Source organism: Chiloscyllium punctatum, chromosome 16 (assembly GCF_047496795.1).
Source record: "Chiloscyllium punctatum isolate Juve2018m chromosome 16, sChiPun1.3, whole genome shotgun sequence".
Taxonomy (NCBI): Eukaryota; Metazoa; Chordata; class Chondrichthyes; order Orectolobiformes; family Hemiscylliidae; genus Chiloscyllium; species Chiloscyllium punctatum.
In genome coordinates, this window is record NC_092754.1 from 39,614,465 (window position 1) to 39,637,717 (window position 23,253).

At 42.5% G+C, this 23,253-nt stretch overlaps 1 protein-coding gene across 1 annotated transcript in view; it reads right to left on the bottom strand.

The window, feature by feature from the left end:
• Window positions 1-23,253, bottom strand: part of sh2d5 (SH2 domain containing 5) — a 91,461-nt gene that overhangs the window by 36,348 nt on the left and 31,860 nt on the right. The window contains exons 5-7 of the mRNA XM_072586757.1: window positions 3,942-4,205; window positions 3,418-3,501; window positions 460-625 (exon numbers count right to left, since the gene is read on the bottom strand). Coding sequence (XP_072442858.1) covers window positions 460-625; window positions 3,418-3,501; window positions 3,942-4,205 — 514 coding nt within the window. The remainder of the gene's footprint in view (window positions 1-459; window positions 626-3,417; window positions 3,502-3,941; window positions 4,206-23,253) is intronic.

Sequence of the window (23,253 nt, forward strand, 5' to 3'; positions counted from 1 at the left end):
TGTGAGGGAGTGTTGGCCATGTCAGCTAAGTGCTATGAGCATCGTGGCTTAATGGTTGCTGTGCCAGTATGCTATTGGTGAGGGGCAGCACAAAATTGCCAATCTTGTCTGGATGCACATTGGCCTTGCAAAGATGGCGCAGTTACAAAAGATGCTGGTCTTTTGGCAGATATTGGGAAGTGTCAAGTTGTTCCAGGAATGACACATGGTAAAATGGGGCTTGAATTGGATAAAAGGGACACCATAGGGGCAAAGAAGGTAGTGAGGCACATTTGGTTTGGTACATCAAGAAGTCTTGCTGAACCTTGCAGTGAGGAGTCCGCCAAAGAATATGATGCAACTTGCTATTTGCCAGAGAACTACGATCTGACCCTTAAATGAATAATGAACATCCTTCTAGATGCCCCTACTTTAAACTGTCTAACACCCAGTTCTGTAAAAACAAATGTTTGTACTTACAGCCATCTGCTAGTGCTTGTTGGAATTGTCTCTTGAAGGTAGAACTCCTGTAAGCTCCTGACCTGATCCCTTTATTACGTATAGCTTTCTTTCGCACTAATGTCAATGAAGAGAATGGACAGTCTTCTAAAGATTTTTCAAATGGCTCCAGGTCTTTTGATTGGACCTAAAAGTGTAAGCAAGTAGACAGTAGTTTAATCTACATTTTATTGGGTGTTTGAGGAATCATTCCAGCAACCTTGGCTTCTGCTATTCGAAAGTACAATTAGTAGATTACAGGAAGAATGAGTGCATGGAAGGTGTTTACAGTGATCTTTCTAACCTGTTCAGGATACTTGGGATTCACTTCTGAGAGTCTAGGAGCTATTGCCAATAATCATGTTTAGCAACAATGTGCTGATTCTTCTAAAGGGGATAAAATCATAATTACTTGTGTATATACTGATGGATATCAGAGATTGCTAAATCTCATATTTATTGGGAAGGGGCTCTGTACTGTACTAAACATATTGACCTGACACTTCAAGTCATGCAAGCAATCAATGGAGCTGTCACGTTGTTAAGGTAATTAAAGCTTCTTGCCATTTGAAAAAAAACTGCAATGCTAAAAACTTCAATACTTGTAATTTACTTTGCCTGAGGGATATCATTATGGGATTAGCATTGCATGACTGATTTCACAATCTATTGTTGTCACAGTGGGATGTGATATACAGTGAGAGTGTTGGGGAGATCTCACTGAGTATTATTATTAAATTAGCATGGAGACTATGTAGGGACATGAGAATGAACAGAAGAGAATAGGTTTGCATGGAAGGATGTGTTATGTAGAGAGATATAAGTTGACTTGGATAGTATGTTAGGCCGTGTGGATGAGTACAGCAGTTTTAGACTAGATTAGGTTCCCTACAATATGGAAACAGGACCTTTGACCCAACAAGTCCACACTGACTCTCTGAAGAGTAACCCACCCAGACCCATTCCTATATTTACCCCGACCAATGCACCTATAACTATAGGCAATTTAGCATGACCAATCCACGTGATTTGCACATCTTTGGATTATGGGAGGAAACTGGAGCACTTGGAGGAATCCCAAGTAGACATGGGGAGAATGTGCAACCTCCACACAAACAGTTGCCCAAGGGGAGAATCGAACCTGGATCCCTGGCTCTGTGAGACAGCAGTGCTAACCACTGAGCCACCGTGCCACCCATTGGTTGGTTGGCATTAGGATTATCAAAGGTCATGAGGGATGGGTATTGCAGGAGGTTGCATGGATTGGCGAAGTTGAGGTATGGGGACTGTGTGAAAGGGTGAGGGTTGCACTTGTTTTATTCTTTCTCACCCACTGGAACAAAGTGCTGGAGCACCAAGGCAAGGCAGTCCCTGTGTCTGCTTGTGACCTATTTTTAGTGCAATAGATATGACTCCCATTGCATTCCAACCCAAATGAAGATTGGACCTTCTGGAGAATTTTTCAGGAATAAGATTTGAACTCTCATGTACTACCAATGTGAGACCCAAAAATTCAGGACATTGTCTGCAACCATCAGACCCAATTCATTTTTTTGGTAAAATCTTACATGAACACCCTTTATCTTTCTGTAACACATTGCAATTATCAAGGCTTATTCAAACGCATTTATGGCAAAAAGGCAAGCAGGGTGGCTCAGTGGTTAGCACTGCTGCCTCACAGCGCTAGGAACCGGGGTTCAATTCTACCCTTGGGCCACTGTCTGTGTGGTGTTTCCACATTCTCCTTGTATCTGTATGGGTTTCCTCCCCTAGTCTAAAGACATGTAGGTTAGGTGGATTGGCTATGCTAAAATGCCTGTAGTGTCCACGGATGTGCAGGCTAGGTGGGTTAGCCATGAGAAGGTGGGCCTGGAACAGATGTTGTTTGGACCCGATGGGCTGAATAGCCTGCACACTGTCGGGATTCTACAATAAATGAAGGTTCATGGGTTGCAGCCATGGTGGGCAGGGCCAGCATTTATTGTCAATAGTTGACTTTGAAAAGGTGGTGGTGAGGTAATTTTGTAAACCGCTGCAGATCACTTAGTCTAGGTAGTCCTACAATGCTGTTAACAAGGGAATTTCACCAGTAACAATGAAAGAATGGTGATAGTAAAGTTTAATTTTTGTTTAATCAACATGTTCAGAAACATGTTATTACATACCTCAGAGCAATTGGGACTTGAACCTGGGTCCCCAGCTCAGTGATAAACCCTACCTGCACAAGAACCCATTGAAGTGTAATTTACCTTTATTTTTCTAATCAATGTGTACAACCATGTTATTATAGAGCAGGTGGGACTTGAACCCGAGCCTCCTGATCCCGGAGTAATGATGCAAAATTACCTCACCACCACCTTTTCAAAGTCAACTATTGACAATAAATGCTGGCCCTGCCCACCATGGCCGCAACCCATGAACCTTCATTAATCACTGTTCTTCAAGAACATGTTAAAGTGTAATTTAATTTTTTTATTAACCTAGTTTTCTAATAAACCTGTTCAGAGATGTAATTACTGTACACATCTCTCAAACAGATAGGTTTTGAACCCAGATCTCTTAATCCAGAGGTAGAGATACTACCAATGCATCACAAGAACTCCTTAAAGTGTAATTTGCCCATATTGCATGAATAAGAAACATGCTTCTTTAATCACCATTCTTGCTCTCTCTTGCAGTAATTGCTTAAAAGATTCAGCACATGCCTATTGAATCTCTGTTTAATTGCATTAATCAGTAAATTTTCATGAGAGCTGCTGAAGGGATTAGTAGCATCTGAAAGGGACAATAATTTTAAGTACAAATCTCACGTTAATATAAGCACTGGGTGAAATGTATGGACTGAGACCAACATTTTGTCTGTATTGCCTCTTTCAGTGGATCATATGTCAAAGGCAGGGTTCAGATAAAAAATTATTCGCAATCTTTCATGGCACGTACCTTAGAACCACTTGTAGAGTCATGTGCCACTGTTTTACTGGTACAGCAACCATAGTTTTCACTTTTAATGGTTTCCTCAGTATCCTGCAAGTAGTAGATTACATTTGCATATGAATTTGGAGAACTTAAGTGTTTACCAAAAAGTATATGTTGTTATTCAGTGACTGTACAGGCAGTGGATTGACTGCTATCTCCTTGTTTAGGAGTTAGGCTCCTGGACAGCAGTTATCTCATCATGCAGGTGGTGTGAAACTGATCCTTCTGTCGACCCTGTCATGTTGTATAGTATTCATAAGATCCAAGAATGTCTAACTCTGCCAGAGACCAATTGGGAATGGCTTGTCTGTTCTAGGTGGCAGGTGACAAACTTGACAAAATAAATCTTATCAAAATAAATCTATTTCAAATGTATTGAAAATTTGCTAAGTGTTACCGTGATGTTTCAGTTTTTTTGCGACAGGTTAAAAACAGCAACAGTTCTGTAAATATGTCAATCTCTTAGACATGCGATCATTTTGCCTTACTATTTCTTCTGACAATCTGATTTCCTCTTGCCGTGATGGTCTCTTGAAGGAGACCAAGGCACTGACATTCAAAGAAACCTCCATTTCTCCATAGTGCTCTCTCGCACGTCTTGTAGACATGGTTGATATCGGGCAGCATGATTCTTGGTGAGTTTCCTGTTTGGGGTGCTGGGTAGCAGAAACATTGCTCTGTTGCTCTCTTCGGTATTTTGTACAGGAAGCAACCTGGAACAACCGGCACAGCTGCAAATTCAGAATGGTTGCCTAAGGTAAAAAGATGTCTGTTAGACAGAGGATTTATTATAAACTCAAACTCAAAGGACTAATCAAATTAATTGCTTCTCAAAACAACTTATTTCACTGACATTACTAAGCCACTTGCACTGAATGTCACATTGGATAGCAAACCCATCGGGAGGTAGTAAAATAGCTGGCCAAAAGCTTGGTCAAAGAGGTAGGTTTTAAAGGATGTCATAGTCATAGAGTCATAGAGATGTACAGCACGGAAACAGACCCTTCAGTCCAACCCATCCATGCCGACCAGATATCTCAAACCAATCTAGTCCCACCTGCCAGCACCCGGCCCATATCCCTATCCAAATGCCTTTTAAATGTTGCAATTGTACCAACCTCCACCACTTCTTCTGGTAGCTCATTCCATACATGTACTGCCCTCTGTGTGAAAAAGTTGCCCCGTAGGTCTCTTTTATATCTTTCCCCTCTCACCCTAAATCGATGCCTTCTAGTTCTGGACTCCCCGACTCCAGGGAAAAGACTTTGTCTATTTATCCTATCCATGCCCCTCATAATTTTATAAATTCCAAAAGGTCACCCCTCAGCCTTCGACACTCCAGGGAAAACAGCCCCAGTCTGTCCAGCCTCTCCGCAGAGTTCAAATCCTCTAACCCTGGCAACATCCTTGTAAATCTTTTCTGAACCCTTTCAAGTTTCACAACATCTTTCCAATAGGAAGGAGACCAGAATTGTACGCAATATTCCAACAGTGCCCTAACCAATGTCCTGTACAGCCGCAACATGACCTCCCAACTCCTGTACTCAGTACTCTGACCAATAAAGGAAAGCATACCAAATGCCCTCTTCATTACCCTTATCTACCTGCGATTCCACTTTCAAGGAGCTATGAACCTGCACTCTAAGGTCTCTTTGTTCAGCAACACTCCCAAAGACCTTGCCATTAAGTGTATAAGTCCTGCTAAGATTTGCTTTCCCAAAATGCAGCACCTCCCATTTATCTAAATTAAACTCCATCTGCCACTTCTCAGCCCATTGGCCCATATGATCAAGATCCTGTTGTAATCTGAGGTCACCTTCTTCACTGTTCACTACACCTCCACTTTTGGTGTCATCTGCAAACTTACTAACTATATCTCTTTTGCTTGCTTCCAAATCATTTATATAAATGACAAAAAGTAAAGGACCCAGCACCGATCCTTGTGGCACTGCACTGGTCACAGGCCTCCAACCTGAAAAACAACTCTCCACCACCACCCTCTGTCTTCTACCTTTGAGCCAGTTCTGTATCCAAATGGCTAGTTCTCCCTGTATTCCACTTGATCTAACCTTGATAACCAGTCTCCCATGGGGAACCTTGTCGAACGCCTTACTGAAGTCCATATAGATCACATCTATCGCTCTGCCCATATCAATCCTCTTTACTTCTTCAAAAAAACTCAATCAAGTTTGTGAGACATGATATCCCACGCACAAAGCCATCCCCAGTTGACTATCCCTAATCAGTCCTTGCCTTATCTTAAAGGAGGACAGAGAATAGAGAGGTGAAGAGGTTTAAGGAGGGGTTTACAGAGGTTAAAACCAAGGAAGCTGAAGACATGGTCACCAAAGGTGGAGTGATTAAAATTTGGGATGCTCATGTGGCCAGAATTGGACAAATGCAGATATCTCAAAGGGTTAAAAAGCTGAATGAGTCTGTAGATGTTGGGAGGGTTAAGACCATGGAAGCATTTGAAAACGAGGATGAGAAATTTAAAATTGCTTAATCAGAAGCAAATGTGCATCAGCAAGCCAGAGATGGTTGATGAAAGGAACTTAGTAAGGACATGGGCTGTAGAGTTTGGGAATGACCTCAATATTATAAAGAGAAGAATGTAGGTTGCTGACCAGGTGTGTCTGGAACAGTCAAACCTGAGGCAATAAAGATATGAATTAGTGCTTCTATAAATTAGCTGAGGCAGGTATTGAGATGGATGAAGTTATAGATATAAAAATAAGTAATAATAATACCACAAATGAGGTTGGGAAATTTCACCAGGATCAAATATGACACCATGGTTCAACCTCAGACAGCAAGGATAGATGGAATCAGTGGCTAGGGAACAGAGCACTGAAGGGCTAAGCACTGGTGAAAGTATAGTAAGGGACCAGTGTGCAGAATTGCCACTTTATGTAGTAAAAGGCAAATACCTGGCATTATTTAAAGCAGGGACGAAATAATTGGTTTTAGACTCCAAAAAATTTAATTGGAGGAAATTTCTTCTTGCCCAGCACTCTGACATTAGACAAGCCTCCCATTAATTTGAAATGACAGTGAAAGAATTGAGTGAGGCTTTGTAGAGTTAAAGGCAACATTAAATGTCATCAGTATATATGTGAAAACTGACATCTTTCTGCACTATGTCCCTGAGGAGCAACATGTAGGTGAGAAACAGGAGGAGACCAAGGGAAAATTGTTGGAGACACCAGAAGTAAGAGTGCAAGAGCAGGAAGAGATGCCATCACAGGTCATTTTCAAGCTGTGATTAGCTAGATAGGAACGGAATTGGGTGATTGTTGTTCAGCGGTTAAAATTACTTTGTTCAAGGGCTACATTTTCATTTTTGGGGGCAGCTTTCCTAGTCCCATGAGTTGCTTTACAGATGATGCAGTTATACAGCAACAATATCTTCTGAATTTGTAATTTGTATTAGGGTTTCCTTCTTTGTTAAGGCAGTATCGCATATATGTAGTCATAAATATTAAATATTTTAACTTTGGGATCTATGAATTTTTTTGTTAATGGTCAGATATCATGCATGCAACTGTGTGTGTGTGTGCAGATGATCATGGTAGCACACACTCTGGTATTTTTTATCCAGCATGCTACAAATGATGGTCAGGAGATGATCTGATCAGAGTACCCCATTCACAGGTAGTTACACTATTGGCAGATTTGCTTTGTATATGGGCACTTTTGCCTATTCTTTGCACTTGGAAACCTTTCTTATATATTGCTTAGATGATGAGATTTTTTTAACCCATTACATTCCTCACTGTATGTACCCTGGAGGTGCAGTACTGCAATCTTGTATAACCCTTTGTGATCTGTACCTAAAATTAATTCATTTTTCTTTCGAATCTCAGTGTGAGACTGAGGTCAGTTAAGGGTTGGGCAATCACATGACACTATTCAAAGATGAGCAGGGACATTCTCCTGGTATTCTGGACATATCTGCCTTGTCTGAGTCTATCAAAGACATCATTCTCTCCTTATGTTTGTGGGACTTCAATTTGTAAAATTTGTTCTACACTCATTCATAAGATGTGAGTGTTGCTGACTTGACCATCATTTATCTTCCATCTCTAATTGCCCCGGAGCTAAATTACTTGCTCTGCCATTTATGAGGGTGGTTAAGAGACAACTGCATTGCTGTGGATCTGGAATCATATGCAGGTCAAAAAATGTATGGATGGCAGATTTTCTTCTCCAAAGGACATGAGTGAGCCATACATTGTGACAAACATTACAAAGTCATCATTATGCTAGCTTTTCAATTTCAGATTTTATTGAATTAAAATTTCAACATCTGCCAATGATGGGATTCAAATGCATGTTGATAGTGTTTTATGTGGGGCCTCTCGTTACTATGCAATGATGTTAATACTATGCCACCACAACCCCAAGTTTAATTACAAAACAACAGTGACTCTATTTAATAACCTTCATTGACTGTTAAACATTTTTATTGTCTCAAAGTCATAAAGAGTCCTATTTATTTGCATCAGTACAAGCATGCTATTCTCGACTGGTTTAATGCCAGTTTGGGTTGTCTATGGAACTATGTATGTATGTATAAGTATTGGAATTTTTACACATAGGGAGGCTTTGCTTCTCTGCAGCACTTGGGTCCTGCAGCAGGGTCTCCAAATAAGAGTGAGAGATCAGGAGAGGCAGGTTTAGCTGGGAAAATGGGGGGTGGGGGGATCAATCTTCCCATGTCCCCTCTACATTTCTGTTGTTTCTGTATTGTCAAAAGTCCAGGCACTAGTGAGCATTTCTGAAGCATGCCATGCTCCCTTTAATTAAAAATTCTTCCTTTAACAGAAGGGTACATATTCTGCCTACCTCCTCCACTTGGTCAGAAAATTGGTTGACAATTGGTTTGCTTTAGTAAAGAACAAGCCCATCAGTTTCCATAAATGGTCCTATTGTTGCACCAGTGACTGATTTCATAAGTTTGTCCATAGCATTCAAAAGCAAGGAAGTAATGACAAGCCTTCAAAAAATATTGGTTTCAGCCTTATCATGTCCGCAGATTCCGTACAGTGCACAAGGAGCCATTCGGCCCATTGGGTCCATACCAACCTTCCGAAAAGCCTCCCCAAACCCAGACCCAAGACCCTATTTGAGTAACCCCAGATTTACCATGGCCAATCCACCTCACTTACACAACCCTGGACACTGTGGGCGGTTTAGCATGGCCAATTCACCTAACCTGCACATCTTTGTTCTGTGGGAGGAAACCCTAAGAGGCACAGAAAGAATGTGCAAACTCCACACGGAAAGTCACCCAAGACTGGAAGACTTTAGACGGGGTGCAGAAAACTTTTACAAGCATGGTCTTTGGGGATGTGGATCTTCAGTAGGTGGCTGGACTGCAGATGCTCGGGTTGATCTCCTAATAGAAGAGAAGGTTATCAGCAGACTTAAGCAAGATGTTACCATGAGAGTTTAGACACAGCTGGTAACCATTCACATTGACAGAAGGCTTTTGAACCAGAGGACAAATTCTGGGCACAGAGTAAAATTCAGGAAACTCAGAAAGGAAATTCCTAAAAGATTCCATTACCTATTTGTATCATTTTAGTCTTTCATTCTTACATAAAATGATTTTATAAAAGCATAAGCAATTATTTTAAGCAGCTTATTATTAGTCATTGAATGTTTTAATTCTCCATTCTGCGCTTGAAGGTGCCATTTCACTCTGAATTACAATTCTATTTGTATAAACCTGCAAATACTATGATGACTAGGAAGTGAGGAGGCTATTGAACTGTACTGAGTATCAGATTTAAAACTGGTTGTGAATTTACCTGGTGTCCATGCAATGGACAGATATCGTGACATCTGGTTTATATTCATTTTATCACTGCTATCAGATAATGTGGATAAATTAATTTCACACTGACCAAGGATTAAAGCTGGTTCATTAAAAACGACATCACGTCACTTCTTAATCAATGGAGTGTGTTGGGAGGTAGGGGGAGTGGTATAGTGGACTTCTGGTAATCTGTTAATTATTTAAGGTATCATGGTGCGTTCACTGCCAGGATCTCTAACTGAGACAAGCAATTAAACTATTCCAAATAATGATTTTGTTAAAAAATCTTGAAATAAATATTAAACTAAGGATTAAAAATGCACCAGACTAACATCAATTTCAAAAATAATTTTGGTTCATTTTATGGTCAGTTTGAGCGATGCCTGTGAATCGAACAATTTTCTAGCTTTGCATTTCACAGTAACATTGTACCAAACAAAAAAGTTTAGGTTTGATAGCCTGTCAAACAGGGAATTTGCTGGCAGTGAGCATAAAATGACAATGTTTAGAGGAATGAGAGGCAATCTTATTGAAACTTGATTCTTAGAGGACATGACAGAGTAGATGTTGAGCTGTTTCCCCTTGTGGACAGTTTAGGATCCGATAATATAATCTCAGAGGAAGAGGTCACCCGTTTAAGAAAAAGGTGAGGAGTATCTCCTCTCAGGAGGTGGTAAATTCCTTATTGCAAAAAGTTGTCAAGGGTGAATGGTTAAGTGTATTCAAGGGTGAGATCGGCTGACTTTTAATCAGTGAGTGAATCAAGGGTTAGGGGAAAAGATAGGAAAGTGGAGTTGAGGATTATCAGATCAAACATGATCTCATTGAATGACGGAACAGACTCAATGGGCCAAATGCCATACTTCTGCTCCTATCCCTTATAGTTAGATGGTCTGTTTGTTTTTGTGAATATTTTAACTGTTCTGTCCGAGAATAAGGTGTAGTAGAAGGACTGACATTCTGACAAGAATGCCCCTTCCATGGCCATACCATGTTTATCTCAGCTGATAGGACATTTAGCATTGTGCAGCAAAAGGGTTTTGTTTTCTCCCTCAACCAGCAGGAGGAGGGAGAATGGGCTCAATTGGATGCAAGCATCTCATTTGATATCAACGAAGGCTTTACTGCTGGAGCTCTGGGCTTTGCTCATTGCCATTGCTTGTATTGCAGTTTGAACCCTGGATAAGGAGCTCCAAGGCATACCCCCACATTATTTGACAAATATGATTAAAATTATGGAGCCAGGTGTTTTAAGAGTGTGCTTGGAGGAAGGGAAAAAGTAGCCTTTCTTTAGAGAATTGCATTTTAATTACTCTCATAACAAAAAAGTAGTCATTCTTCATTCATGTGTCTGGACATGATAGCAGAAGGTATCAAACCGGGTCCAACTTATTAAATGTTGCTACAGATGAACAGAAGTAGATCATTCAGCTGTCGAGCCTGTTCCACAATTATTACGACTATGGCTGACCTATTGTTTTTTACCCCCACTATCCCTGTAACTCTTTATGACACTGATAACCAAACATGTATCAATTTATACTTTAAATATAGGCAAAGACTAACCTCCTGCAGCTCTCTGGGGGAGAGAAAACTCTCAATATTCACTGCCCTCTGCGTAAAAGAAATTCTCTTCATCTCGGTATATTATAGTATATAACATCTATCTAATACATATGTAACTTCAGTTCTGGTCACTGTACTGCAATCAGGTGTAGGAAGATGAAACATACTTCTGCCCAAGGTTAAGTTAGCAACCTGAGCACAAACCAGTGCCAGAAAATGGGACTTCATCTCTTCCTGATCCAATGTTGTATCATACCTAGGATTTGAAAATAAAATGATATCCTGAAAATGACTGGATCTGTGAAAAGTTACTGCTACAAAATGATGGGTCAGGAAGAGAAAAAGTTCGTGAAAAGCGATGATGAGAAACAGAGAGAAAAAAGAGGCAAAGAAAGACATAAGAGGGAAAAGAATATTCTGACAGAAAAAGAGAGATATAAGATGGAATAGACACAGAGAGAGAGAGAGAGAGAGAGAGAGAGAGAGAGAGAGAGAGACCAAAAAGGATAGGAAGACACCATGCTGAGGGAGAAGTCCAGTAGGTTCGTAAACTTGTACTGGATGATCCCAAGATATATCATTACCATGACCCCCACTGTCCATCATTTTCTGTCTTCAGTTCAAAAGTAAGTAAGGCCTTGCCTTCCCAGTTTGTTTCAGTGCCTGAAAAGCCAAACAGTGAGTCCATGGGTCTACTCAAAAGATTTCTAGACAATTAGATTTTCCAACTGAAGATTCCCATATTGGAGAGCTTATAATATATTCTTGTTAATTTTAATTTTTCAATCAACTGAAATCAACTTTAATGTTTCAGGCAGTAGGCTTTATTTAAATGCATATGTGGGATATGGGCATTGTTGACCGGGCCAGCATTTATTGCCCATCCCTTGAGAAGGTAGTGGTGAGCTGTCTTCTGGAAGTACTGCAGTCTACCTGCTGTGGGTTGACCCACAATGCCTTTAGGGAGAGAATTCCAGGATTTTGACCCAGCATCAGTGAAGGAACGTGATATATTTCCAAGTCAGAATGGCGAATGGTTTTGGAGGGGCACTTGGAAGTGGTGGTGTTCCCATACATTTGCTTTCCTTGTCCTTCTAGATGGATGTGGTCATGGATTTGAAAAGCAGCTGGTTCAGTTACCTCTGAGTGTAGTACAAGGCTTGGGCCCAAGCCTGGTAGGATGAAAATGGTTGAGAAAGATTCACCTTGATTGGCTCAACATTTTTTCATTAGAAAATGACTGCCTGAGTGAAGTCTAAATTAAATACCTGCAAGATTTTCAGGAAGGTCTAGGGCCTGTCAAAGGGGCCAAAGCCACCTTGCATGTTGACCAGGAAATAATTCCATTCTGCAAAGCCTGCCCAATGCCATTGCATTTTATGCAAAAGTAGAGGCAGAAATCAGGAGACTGGAAAGTGAAGGAATCATCAAACATTGGCAGAATGGGCAGCACCGGCCGGAATGATTGTGAAGCCCAATTGGTTGATTTGCCTTTATGGGAATTTTAAACAAATGGTAAACTGCTTCTCATCCTTGGATAAATACCTAATCCCATGCATAGAGGATTTATACACAAAAGTGGCTGGGGTGGGGGTGGGGGCAGGGCTGTTCTTCACAAAGATGGACATGAACCATGCATACCTGCAATTGCAGTCGGATGAGGATTCCCAGAAGTATGCTACAGTTAATACCTATAAGAGCTTGTACCAATATATGGAACTGCCATTTAGCATATCGTCAGCCTGTATCAAAACGTGTGGTGCTTTAAAAAGTACAGCTGGCTGGGCAGCATTTGAGGAGCAGGAGAGTTGAGATTTTGGGCATAAGTCCTTCATCGGGAATGCCCGAAAGGTCAACTCTCCTGCTACTCAGATGCTGCCTGACCTGCTGTGCTTTCACCAGCACCAAACTTTTCAACTCCAACTCTCAGCATTTGCAGTCCTCACTTTCTCCTAATGACATCAGCCTGTGCCATTTTCCGGCAGACAATGGTGAACATTTTACAAGGTCTGCCACAGGTTGCCATTTATCTATCTTAACAACAGGAAAGACCAACAAAGAGCATTTGTATAGAACTTGGACACAGTCCTTAGGTATTTCTCCGATTCGGGTATATGCCTTGGAAAGAAAAATGTGTGTTCCAGGCACCCCAAGTAACTTACATGGGTTACAGAATCAACAAGACCAGATTACACCAGTTTGGAAGACAAAGTGAGGGCAATCAAAGATGCCCCAGCTCCCACAACTGTACCAGAAGTTAGGTCTTTCCTTGGATTAGTGAATTATTCTGACAATTTCATACATAACCTAGCACTCTTACATTTGCTATTGAAAAAGGGGCAACTTTGGAAATGGTCTCATAGACAAGACATCACCTTTAGTGAAATGAAGAAGCAGCCATTATTGTCTGAGGTATTGGCACAATATGAACTCAAGCGAGATCTGGTGCTGATATGCCATGCCTCCCCGTATGGTATCAAGGTAGTGTTGGCTCTCATATGGCCAAATGGAGAGGAATTCCCAAGAGCGTATGCTTCCCAGATTATGGCTGGTGCCAAGTGCAAATACATCCAGATTGAGAAGGAAAGTTGGCGGTCATCTTTGGTGTCAGTAAGTTCCACCAATACCTTTACAAATGTAAATTTGTAACAGTAATGGACCTCTGCTAGGGCTACTCGAAGATAAAGCCAAGTCCATAGCTTCTCACTTAATGCTGCAGTGGGCTCTCATTTGAAGTGCGTACAACTACAAGTTGGAACATGGTCCGGGAGGCCAAGTAGCAAATGTGGATGCCTTTAGCTGCCTCCCACTGGCAGATACTCCACTGGTGCTGCTGCCACTGAAATATTCATTCTGGTTTCAAACTTTCTAAACACCCTTTTGCTCACTGCTGATAATATCAGACTGTTGACGCAAAAAGACCCAGTCCTGCAAAACTAAAACAGCTGGTGGTGATGTGAGAAACAAAAGGAATATCACAACCAGATTCGAAACCTTTCTGGACCCGGCCAGACTGGATCATAGTAGACAATAGACAATAGACAATAGGTGCAGGAGTAGGCCATTCTGCCCGTCCAGCCTGCACCACCATTCAATATGATCATGGCTGATCATCCTTAATCAGTATCCTGTTCCTGCCTTGATTCCACTATCCTTGAGAGCTCTATCCAACTCTTTCTGAAATGAATCCAGAGACTGGGCCTCCACTGCCCTCTGGGGCAGAGCATTCCACACAGCTACCACTCTCTGGGTGAAGACGTTTCTCCTCATCTCTGTCCTAAATGGTCTACCCCGTATTTTTAAGCTGTGTCCTCTGGTTCGGCACTCACCCATCAGCGGAAACATGTTTTCTGCCTCCAGAGTGTCCAATCCTTTAATAATCTTATATGTCTCAATCAGATCCCCTCTCAGTCTTCTAAACTCAAGGGTATACAAGCCCAGTCGCTCCAGTCTTTCAGCGTTAGGTAGTCCCACCATTCCAGGAATTGACCTTGTGAACCTACGCTGCACTGCCTCAATAGCCAGAATGTCTTTCCTCAAATTTGGAGACCAGAACTGCACACAGTACTCAAGGTGTGGTCTCACCAGAGCCCTGTACAGCTGCAGAAGAACCTCTTTGCTTCTATACTCATTCGGTCTTGTTATGAAAGCCAGCATGCTATTAGCCTTCTTCACTACCTGCTGTACCTGCATGCTTACCTTCATTGACTGGTGTACAAGAACACCCAGATCTCTTTGTACTGCCCCTTTACCGAAATTGATTCCATTTAGGTAGTAATCTGCCTTCCTGTTCTTACCATCAAAGTGGATAACCATACATTTAGTCACATTAAACTGCATCTGCCATGCATCTGACCACTCACCTAACTTGTCCAGGTCACCCTGTAATCTCCTAACATCCTCATCACATTTCACCCTGCCACCCAGCTTAGTATCATCAGCAAATTTGCTAATGTTATTACTAATACCATCTTCTATATCATTAATATATATTGTAAAAAGCTGCGGTCCCAGTACTGATCCCTGCGGTACCCCACTGGTCACCACCTGCCATTCCGAAATGGAGCCGTTTATCACTACTCTTTGTTTCCTGTCAGCCAACCAACTTTCAATCCAAGTTAGTACTTTTCCCCCAATACCATGTGCCCTAATTTTGCTCACTAACCTCCTCTGTGGGACTTTATCAAAAGCTTTCTGAAAGACCAGGTACACTACATCTACTGGATCTCCCTCATCCATCTTCAGAGTTACATCCTCAAAAAATTCCAGAAGATTAGTCAAGCATGATTTTCCCTTCATAAATCCATGCTGACTCTGACCTATCCTGTTACTACTGTCCAGATGTGTTGTAATTTCATCCTTTATAATAGACTCCAGCATCTTTCCCACCACTGAGGTCAGACTAACTGGTCTAAAATTTCCTGCTTTCTCTCTCCCACTTTTCGTAAAAAGTGGTACAACATTAGCCACCCTCCAATCCGCAGGAACTGATCCCGAATCTATCGAACTCTGGAAAATAATCACCAACGCATCCACGATTTCTCGAGCCACCCCCTTCATTACCCTGGGATGTAGACCATCAGGCCCTGGGGACTTATCAACCTTTAGACCTAACAGTCTCTCCAACACCAATTCCTGGCAAATATAAATTCCCTTAAGTTCAGGTCCTTCAGCCACTGTTACCTCAGGGAGATTGCTTGTGTCTTCCCTAGTGAACACAGATCTGAAGTACCAATTCAATTCTTCTGCCATTTCTTTGTTCCCCGTAATATATTCCCCTGTTTCTGTCTTCAAGGGCCCAATTTTAGTCTTAACCATTTTTTTGCCTTTCACATACCTAAAAAAGCTTTTACTATCCTCCTTTATATTATTGGCCAGTTTACCTTCGTACCTCATTTTTTTCTCTGCATATTTCCTTCTTAGTAATCCTCTGTTGTTCTTTAAAAGCTTCCCAGTCCTCCGTTTTCCCACTTATCTTTGCTATGTTGTACTTTTTCTCTTTTAACTTTATATGTTTCTTAACTTCCCTTGTCAGCCACGGCCACCCATGCCTCCTCCTAGGATCTTTCTTCCTTTTTGGAATGAACTGATCCTGCATCTTCTACATTATACACAGAAATATCTTCCAATTTTCCTCCACTGTCATCCCTGCTAAGGTATTGCCCCATTGAACTTTGGCCAGCTCCTCCCTCATAGCTCCATTGTTCCCTTTATTCAACAGAAATATTGTCACTTCTCCCTCTCAAATTGCAGATTGAAGCTTATTGTATCATGGTCACTACTTCCCAATGGCTCCTTCACTTCGAGGTCCCTGATCAATTCTGGTTCATTGCACAATACCAGATCCAGAATTGCCTTCTCCCTGGTAGGCTCCAGCACCAGCTGTTCTAAGAATAGTAGTGAACGTTTTTTTTATTAAGGGGAGCAAGTGTAATTGCCCAAGCAAAGGTCGCTGCCAGGTACTGGCTGAACTCCACCAGGGTCATCCAGAGGTGTCCAAAATGAAGACGTGTGCAGGAAGTTATGTCTGGTTGCCAGGACTGGATGGCGACATAGCTATTTTGGTGGGGCAGAGCCCAGAATGTCAACAAAGACAAAAGTTACAGCCAGCAGCTCTGCCATTTTTGTGGGAATGGCCGGGCAAAATCTGGACTCGGTTACTAATTGAATGTGCCGGCCCTTTCATGGGCTTAACGTTCTTAGGCATTGTGGATGCCTTCTCAAAATGGTTGGACATGCATGGAGTTCATTCATCAAACATAGGTATGACAATAGAACAGCTGCGAACATCTTTTCCAATACACAGACTCCTGGAAGTGTTAGTCACAGCCAACAGACCATCATTTACCAGCAGCAAATTTGAGTATATCCTAAACTTGAATGGCATTTAGCATATAAGGACAGTTCCATACCATCCATTATCCAATGGTCTGGCAGAAAGAACAGCCCATTGAAGGCTGGCTTAAACAAACAGAATATAGCTTCACTTAATACCAAGTGGTCCCGATTCCCATTTGATTATCAGACCAAACCTCATGCAATTACAGGGATAGCTCCAACAGAGTTGCACCTGGTTAGTAAATTTGCTGATGACACAAATATTGGTGGAGTTGTGTGGATAGTGTGGAGGGCTGTTGTAGGTTGAAATGGGACATTGACAGGATACAGAGCTGGGTTGATAAGTGGTCGATGAAGTTCAACCTGGAAAAGTGTGAAGTGATTCATTTTGAAAGGTTGAATTTGAATGCAGATTGCAAGGTTAAGGCCAGGATTCTTGGCAGTGTGGTGGAACAGAGGGATCTTGGGGTCCACGTCCATAGATCCTTCAAAGTTGCCATCCAAGTTGATAGCGGTTGTTAAGAAGGCATATGGTATGTTGGCTTTCCTTAGCAGGGAGATTGAGCTTAAGAGCCACCAGGTTATGCTGCAGCTCTCTAAAGCCCTAGTTAGACCACACTTGGAATATTGTCCTCAGTTCTGGATGCCTCATTGTGGAAGCTTTAGAGAGGGTGCAGAGGAGATTTACCAGGATGCTGCCTGGAGAGGAGGGCATGTCTTATGGAGAAGTGGAGCAAAGAAGGCTGAGATGTGACTTGATAGAGGTCTACAAGATGATGAGAGGCATACATAGACTGCATGGCCAGAGACTTTTTCCCAGGACGGAAATATCTATCATGAGGGGGCATAATTTTAAGGTAATTGGAGGAAGGTTTAAGGAGATATCAGAGGTAGGATCTTTACACAGAGAGTGTGGTAGGTACATGGAATGCACTGCCAGCAGTGGTAGTAGAGTCAGATACATTAGAGACATTAGTTAGGGACATTTAAGCGACTCTTAGATAGGCACAGGGATAATAGTAAAATGAAGGGTATGTAGATTAGTTTGATCTTAGAGTAGGATAAAAGGTTGGCACAACATCGAGAGCTGAAGGGCCTGTACTGTGCTGTACTGTTCTATGCGAAACTTAGGACTGCAGAGGCTGGAGATCAGATTCGAAAAGTGTGTCGCTGGAAAAGCATAGCAGGTCAGGCAGCATCCAAGGAGCAGGAGAATCGACGTTTCGGGCATACATCCTTTGTCAGCAATGTACTGTTCTGTGTTCTGTCCTGCCAGACCTGGTGAGCTTTTCCAGCTACTTCTGTTTTTGTTGCTGATTTTTGATGATGGTTTTGACATCCCACAGGACAATAGCATATTTCCTCCTGCAAATCTGCACCACCATTACCTCTACTACTGTGAATTGCATTGTCATTCTTGATGTTCAGTTTCCAGGAATTTGTAATGCAGCAATCCTCATGTACAGTTTCCCTTTAACAGGGAAGAGACTGCCTGAACCACCTGGTGTAGAGAAATACTGCCATGTTTTACACAATGTGCAGAGCTTGCCACCAGCTTTAAGAACCAGGTAGTAGTGCTGGAGATGGAACAATTAAGGTCACAATTATTCAGATGAGGCAGGTATATAAATTTTGTAAATCATGAATTGCAGTGCCCTATTCCTGACAGTCATATAAAACACTTTTCTAACCCTGTAAGTATATAATGAATATAGACTGTCACTGCAGAGAAGAAATTTAAACAGCAACTCTCAAATACTGACTAATAAATGTAAACATTACTGATCGTTATAGCATTCCATCTATTTTCTGAGAGCTAACAGGACATACTTAAACAGTAAAAGCTGAAAGAACTGTGGATACTGTAAATCAGAAACAAAACCAAATTGCTGGTAGTGTATGAGATAGACAATATTGGCTGAGTCGCACAAGTACCTGTCACGTACATGGTGGGAGGTGTCCCCACGTGTAATGGTGGTATCTGTGTCAACACTCTAACACATCTTGCAGCGTCCACCGTGACAAGGTTGTATGGTGTTGTCCTGCAAGCCAGGCAGTTTGTTACGAACAATGATCTGTTTGAGGTTTGGTGGTTGTTTAAAGGCAAGAGGTGGAGGTGCAGGGAAGGTCTTGGCAAGGTACTCATCCTCATTGATAATGTGTTGCAGGCTGCTAAGAACATGGCATAGTTTTTCGGCTCCTGGGGAAGTACTGCACGACGAAGGGTACCCTGTCGATTGCAGCTCGTGTCTGTCTCCTGAGGAAATCTTTACAGTTTCTCGCTGTGGCACTTTGGAACTGGCAGTCGATGAGTTGGGCATCATTACCCATTCTTAGAAAGGCATCCTTGACTACTTCCAAGTGCCTGTCACATTCCTCCTCATCTGAACAGATCCTGTGTATGCGTAAGTATACACCCAGCCGCACCCACAAAGTAGAGCAGAAAATCACCCGATCAGAATGCAATGCCATTCATGCTCTCAAAACCAACCACAATACTGTCATCAAACCAGCAGGTAAAGGAGGAGCCATCGTCATGTAGAATAGAAAAGATTACTGCAAGGAAGTGTTCCGACAACTGAACACTACAAGCAATTACCGGCCGATCCGAACAAAGAGCACACCCATAAACTAAACACATTGTTCAGAAGTTTGGATCCAGTCCTTCAGAGATTTCTAAGCACCCTCATCCCACGCATTTCTCGCTTAGGCGACTTGTACTGCCTTCCAAAGATACACAAAGCCAACACACCAGGACCATGGTATTGGGCAACGGGACCCTGTGTGCGAACCTCTCTGACTATGTTGAAGGCATCTTGAAACCCATTGTACAGGGGACCCCCAGCTTCTGTCGCGACACTGTAGATTTCTTACAGGAAGTCAGTACCCACGGACCAGTCGAACCGGGAACATTCCTCGTCACAATGGATGTTTCAGCACTCTACAGCAGCATTCCCCACAATGACGGCATCGCAGCAAGAGCCTCAGTACTCAATACCAATAACTGCCAATCTCCGAGCACCGTCCTACAACTCATCTGCTTTATCCTGGTGCTGAAGAGTGGGCAACATTCATTCCAGCAGCAGTGGTGTGGCGAACAAGATTTGTGCTGGTCACCAGGCCCATGGCTCATGACACAGCACTTAACAAGAAGGACTGTAAAGTGGGAAACATTTTCTTAATTTCTTCATTGTTCTGACCTTATATTCCATGTGTTGGTTTTCTGTGTTTTACAATGGTGCTGGAGAGTGGTGAGACTATACACTTTTCACTGTATTTTTGTAACAAGATACATGAAATAACTCCAGAGGCCAATGTCCTATCACCAAATCACCCTTGATTTACTAGTGCACAATACACTAGCCAGCCAGCTTGGAGTTAGCCCTCAACTGAGGAGATTCTAATCTCCTGTTTTTAAAAAAAAAATATCAAATGGTACAAAATACAAACAACAGTTTGCAATAAACAATAAGCAGCAGTTTACAAGAAACTGCAATTTACAGGGGAAAGGGACAGGAAGGCCAAACCCCACTGTGCAACCAGTTAGCAGGAAAATGAACATGAACCTCAAATCCCACTTCATGCTATCAACAAGGAAACAGTAACACAAACTCATACAAGACAGTCCAATGAAAATGATCAACAAAACAGTGCATTGAACACAGGCAAGCCTGGCAACCCATCAAACTGCCTGCCCCTCCCAACTTCCTTCCTACCCTAAGCCCCTTCCGGCTATCTCCTGGTCAGTCAAGGCTTTCCTGATTGGGGTTCTTAACCTGAGCCAATCAAGAACCTCATGGTTAATAAGGGCAAACTCATCCCAATCACTCTAATCCCCCCATTCTCCACCACCCCGCCCCCACCCCCCCCGCCCCCACCAAGTGTTTCGCTTGTAGCTTCTCTTGCGACGCTTTCACACAGGTCCAGTTCCTCTGACTCAGATCCAGACACAGGTGGCGTGTACTTGACCATCTATTGCGTCCAGAATGTCTTGGAAGAGTCACCTCCTCTTCTTCAGGCAGCAACAGTATTGAGGTTGCATCCATTTCGGACTGTGATGTTTCCTCGACACTAGCTGCAGTTTCTGCCTGGCCTTCAGGCTGTTCTGAGGGGCCAGGTATGTTTTGCTCCTCCCCCATTTATAAGGTAACAGCTTTCAGGTGATCCATGTGTTTGTTTTGGACAGAATTACCTACCCGAACTTTGTAACTCACAGGATCTGACTTCCCGTCAATCTTGCCTTGTATCCATAAAGGGCCATTTCCGTAATTCCAGAATCAAACTTCATTCACTGAATTAAACTTTACCTCTCACTTAGAGGAGATATTTGGTCAGCATTGGCATTCCTGCTACTGTTTTACCCTCCCTCCCCAGGTCTGCAAATATCAGATTTAACCTGGTGCAGACTCAGCAAATCTGCTGGAGTTACCCTGTTATTGTGTATGGGGTAATCTGATAATCAAACAGGAACCGGGACAGTTTCATCACAAGTGAGGCTACAGGCTGTTTCTTTAAGCCTTCCTTCAATTTTTGGACCACTCTTTCTGCGAGACCATTGGACAAAGGATGGTATGGAGCTGTTCTTATGTGCTGAATGCCATTGAACTTTTGGAATATTTGAATTCCCTGCTGGTAAATGATATCCCATTGTCCAAGACCAATAATTCTGGGAGTCTGTCTTCTGCGAACAATGCTCACAGCTTCTCAATCGTCATTCCTGAGTTTGCTGAACGAACCTTATGCGTGTCCAACCACTTTGAATGGGCGTCCACAATGACCAGGAGCATTGACCCATGAAAGGACCACCATAGTTGACATGCAACCGAGTCCAGCCATTTCCATAAATGTGGGGTGATGGCAATTTTTGTCCTTGTTGGCAACTGCCGCATCAACGTAGCTATATTGGCATCCAACCCTGGCCACCAGACATAGCATCTTCATCTTGGAAACCTGTTGATTACCCTGTGGAGTTCGGCCAGTATCTGGTGACGACCATTACTCAGGACAATCACCCTTGCTCCCCACAGTAATATGCCATCCTCTATGGTGAGTTGGTCTCGCCAAGACTAAGAAGGTTTCAATTCTGGTTGCGATGGCCCTTCTGTTTCTCTTATTACTACCAGCGGCTTTAGTTTTGCTAGGAGAGGATCTTTTTGTGTCCACAGTCGGATATTGTCAGTGGTGAATGGAAGGCTGTTCAGAAAGATTAAAACCAAAACGGACTTTTCCAAGGAGGCACCACTAGTGTGGTATCTACTGATGGAAGGTGGCTCAAGGCATTCGAATTCTGGATGGTGTTCTAACTTGTACTTGTATGCGCTGAGAGTAATGGCCCAATGCTGAATTCTATCAGAAGCTATGGGTGACACTGCCTTGTCTTCCTACAGTAGCCCAAGCAGAGATTTGTGACCTGTGACTATGACAAATTCATGTCCATAAAGGTACTGGTGGATCTTCCTCACACCAAAGATGACCACCAAACCTTCCTTCTTTCTTTGGGCATATTTGTGTTCGGCATCTGCCAAAGTCCAGGAAGCATACACTATTGGGTGCTCCTCTCTATTGAGCCACCAGTGAGCCAACACTATCCCGAAACCATGTGGGGTGGCATCACCTATCAGCACTATTTCTCACTTTGAATCATAGTGGCCAACACCTTAGATGACAATAGCTGCTTTTTCACTTCCCTAAAGGCTGCTTCTTGGTTTGGCAACTGTTTCCAAGGCTGACCTTTTTTTTTTAAGGGTGCCAAGATGGTCGCCAGGTTACGGGTGAACGTTCTGTCATAATTCACTAACCCAAGGAGAAACCTAAGCTCCGGTACAGATCTGGCAGCCAGGGCTCCTTTGATCACCCTCACTTTCTCTTCCAACGGGTGTAACGCAATTTTGTCGGCTCTATAATCCAAAGTAGGTCATTTGGGGCTCCTGGAACATATTTTTCTCTTCTAAGGTGTGCGCTCAGCTGGGAGAAACATTTAAGCACCATGTCTAAGTTCTCCAAGTGCTATTTATTGGTCCTCCTTGTTATTAGTATGTCAACCAGATTAATGGCAACTATGGGTTGCCCTTGTAAAATGTTTTCCATGGTCCCCTGGAAAAGAGCACAGGCTGATGATGTTACAAATATCAGTCTTGTATATTGATATAGATCCTAATGGGTATTGATTGTAGCATACTTCTGGGACTCCACATCCAGTCACAATTGCAGGTAGGCGTGTCTCATGTCCAGCTTCGTAAAGGACAGCCCCCATGCCAACTTTGCATATACGTCCTCGAGGGATCAGGTATTTATCCAGCTATGAGAAGCGGTTTACCATTTACTTGAAATTCCCACAAAGGTGAACCAAGCCTTCAGGCGTCACAATTGGTACAACCGATGCTGCCCATTCTTCAAACTGCTCTGGTTTCATGATTCCTTTGGTTTTCCACCTCTACTTTTGCCCAGAAGGCAAATGGCACAGGTAAGTGTTGCAAAATCTTGGAATTGCGTCCTGGTCGACATGTAAAGTGGCTTGGTCCCTTTGATAGTCCGAAGCCCTTCTTGAAAATCTCCTGGGTATTTCATTAGAA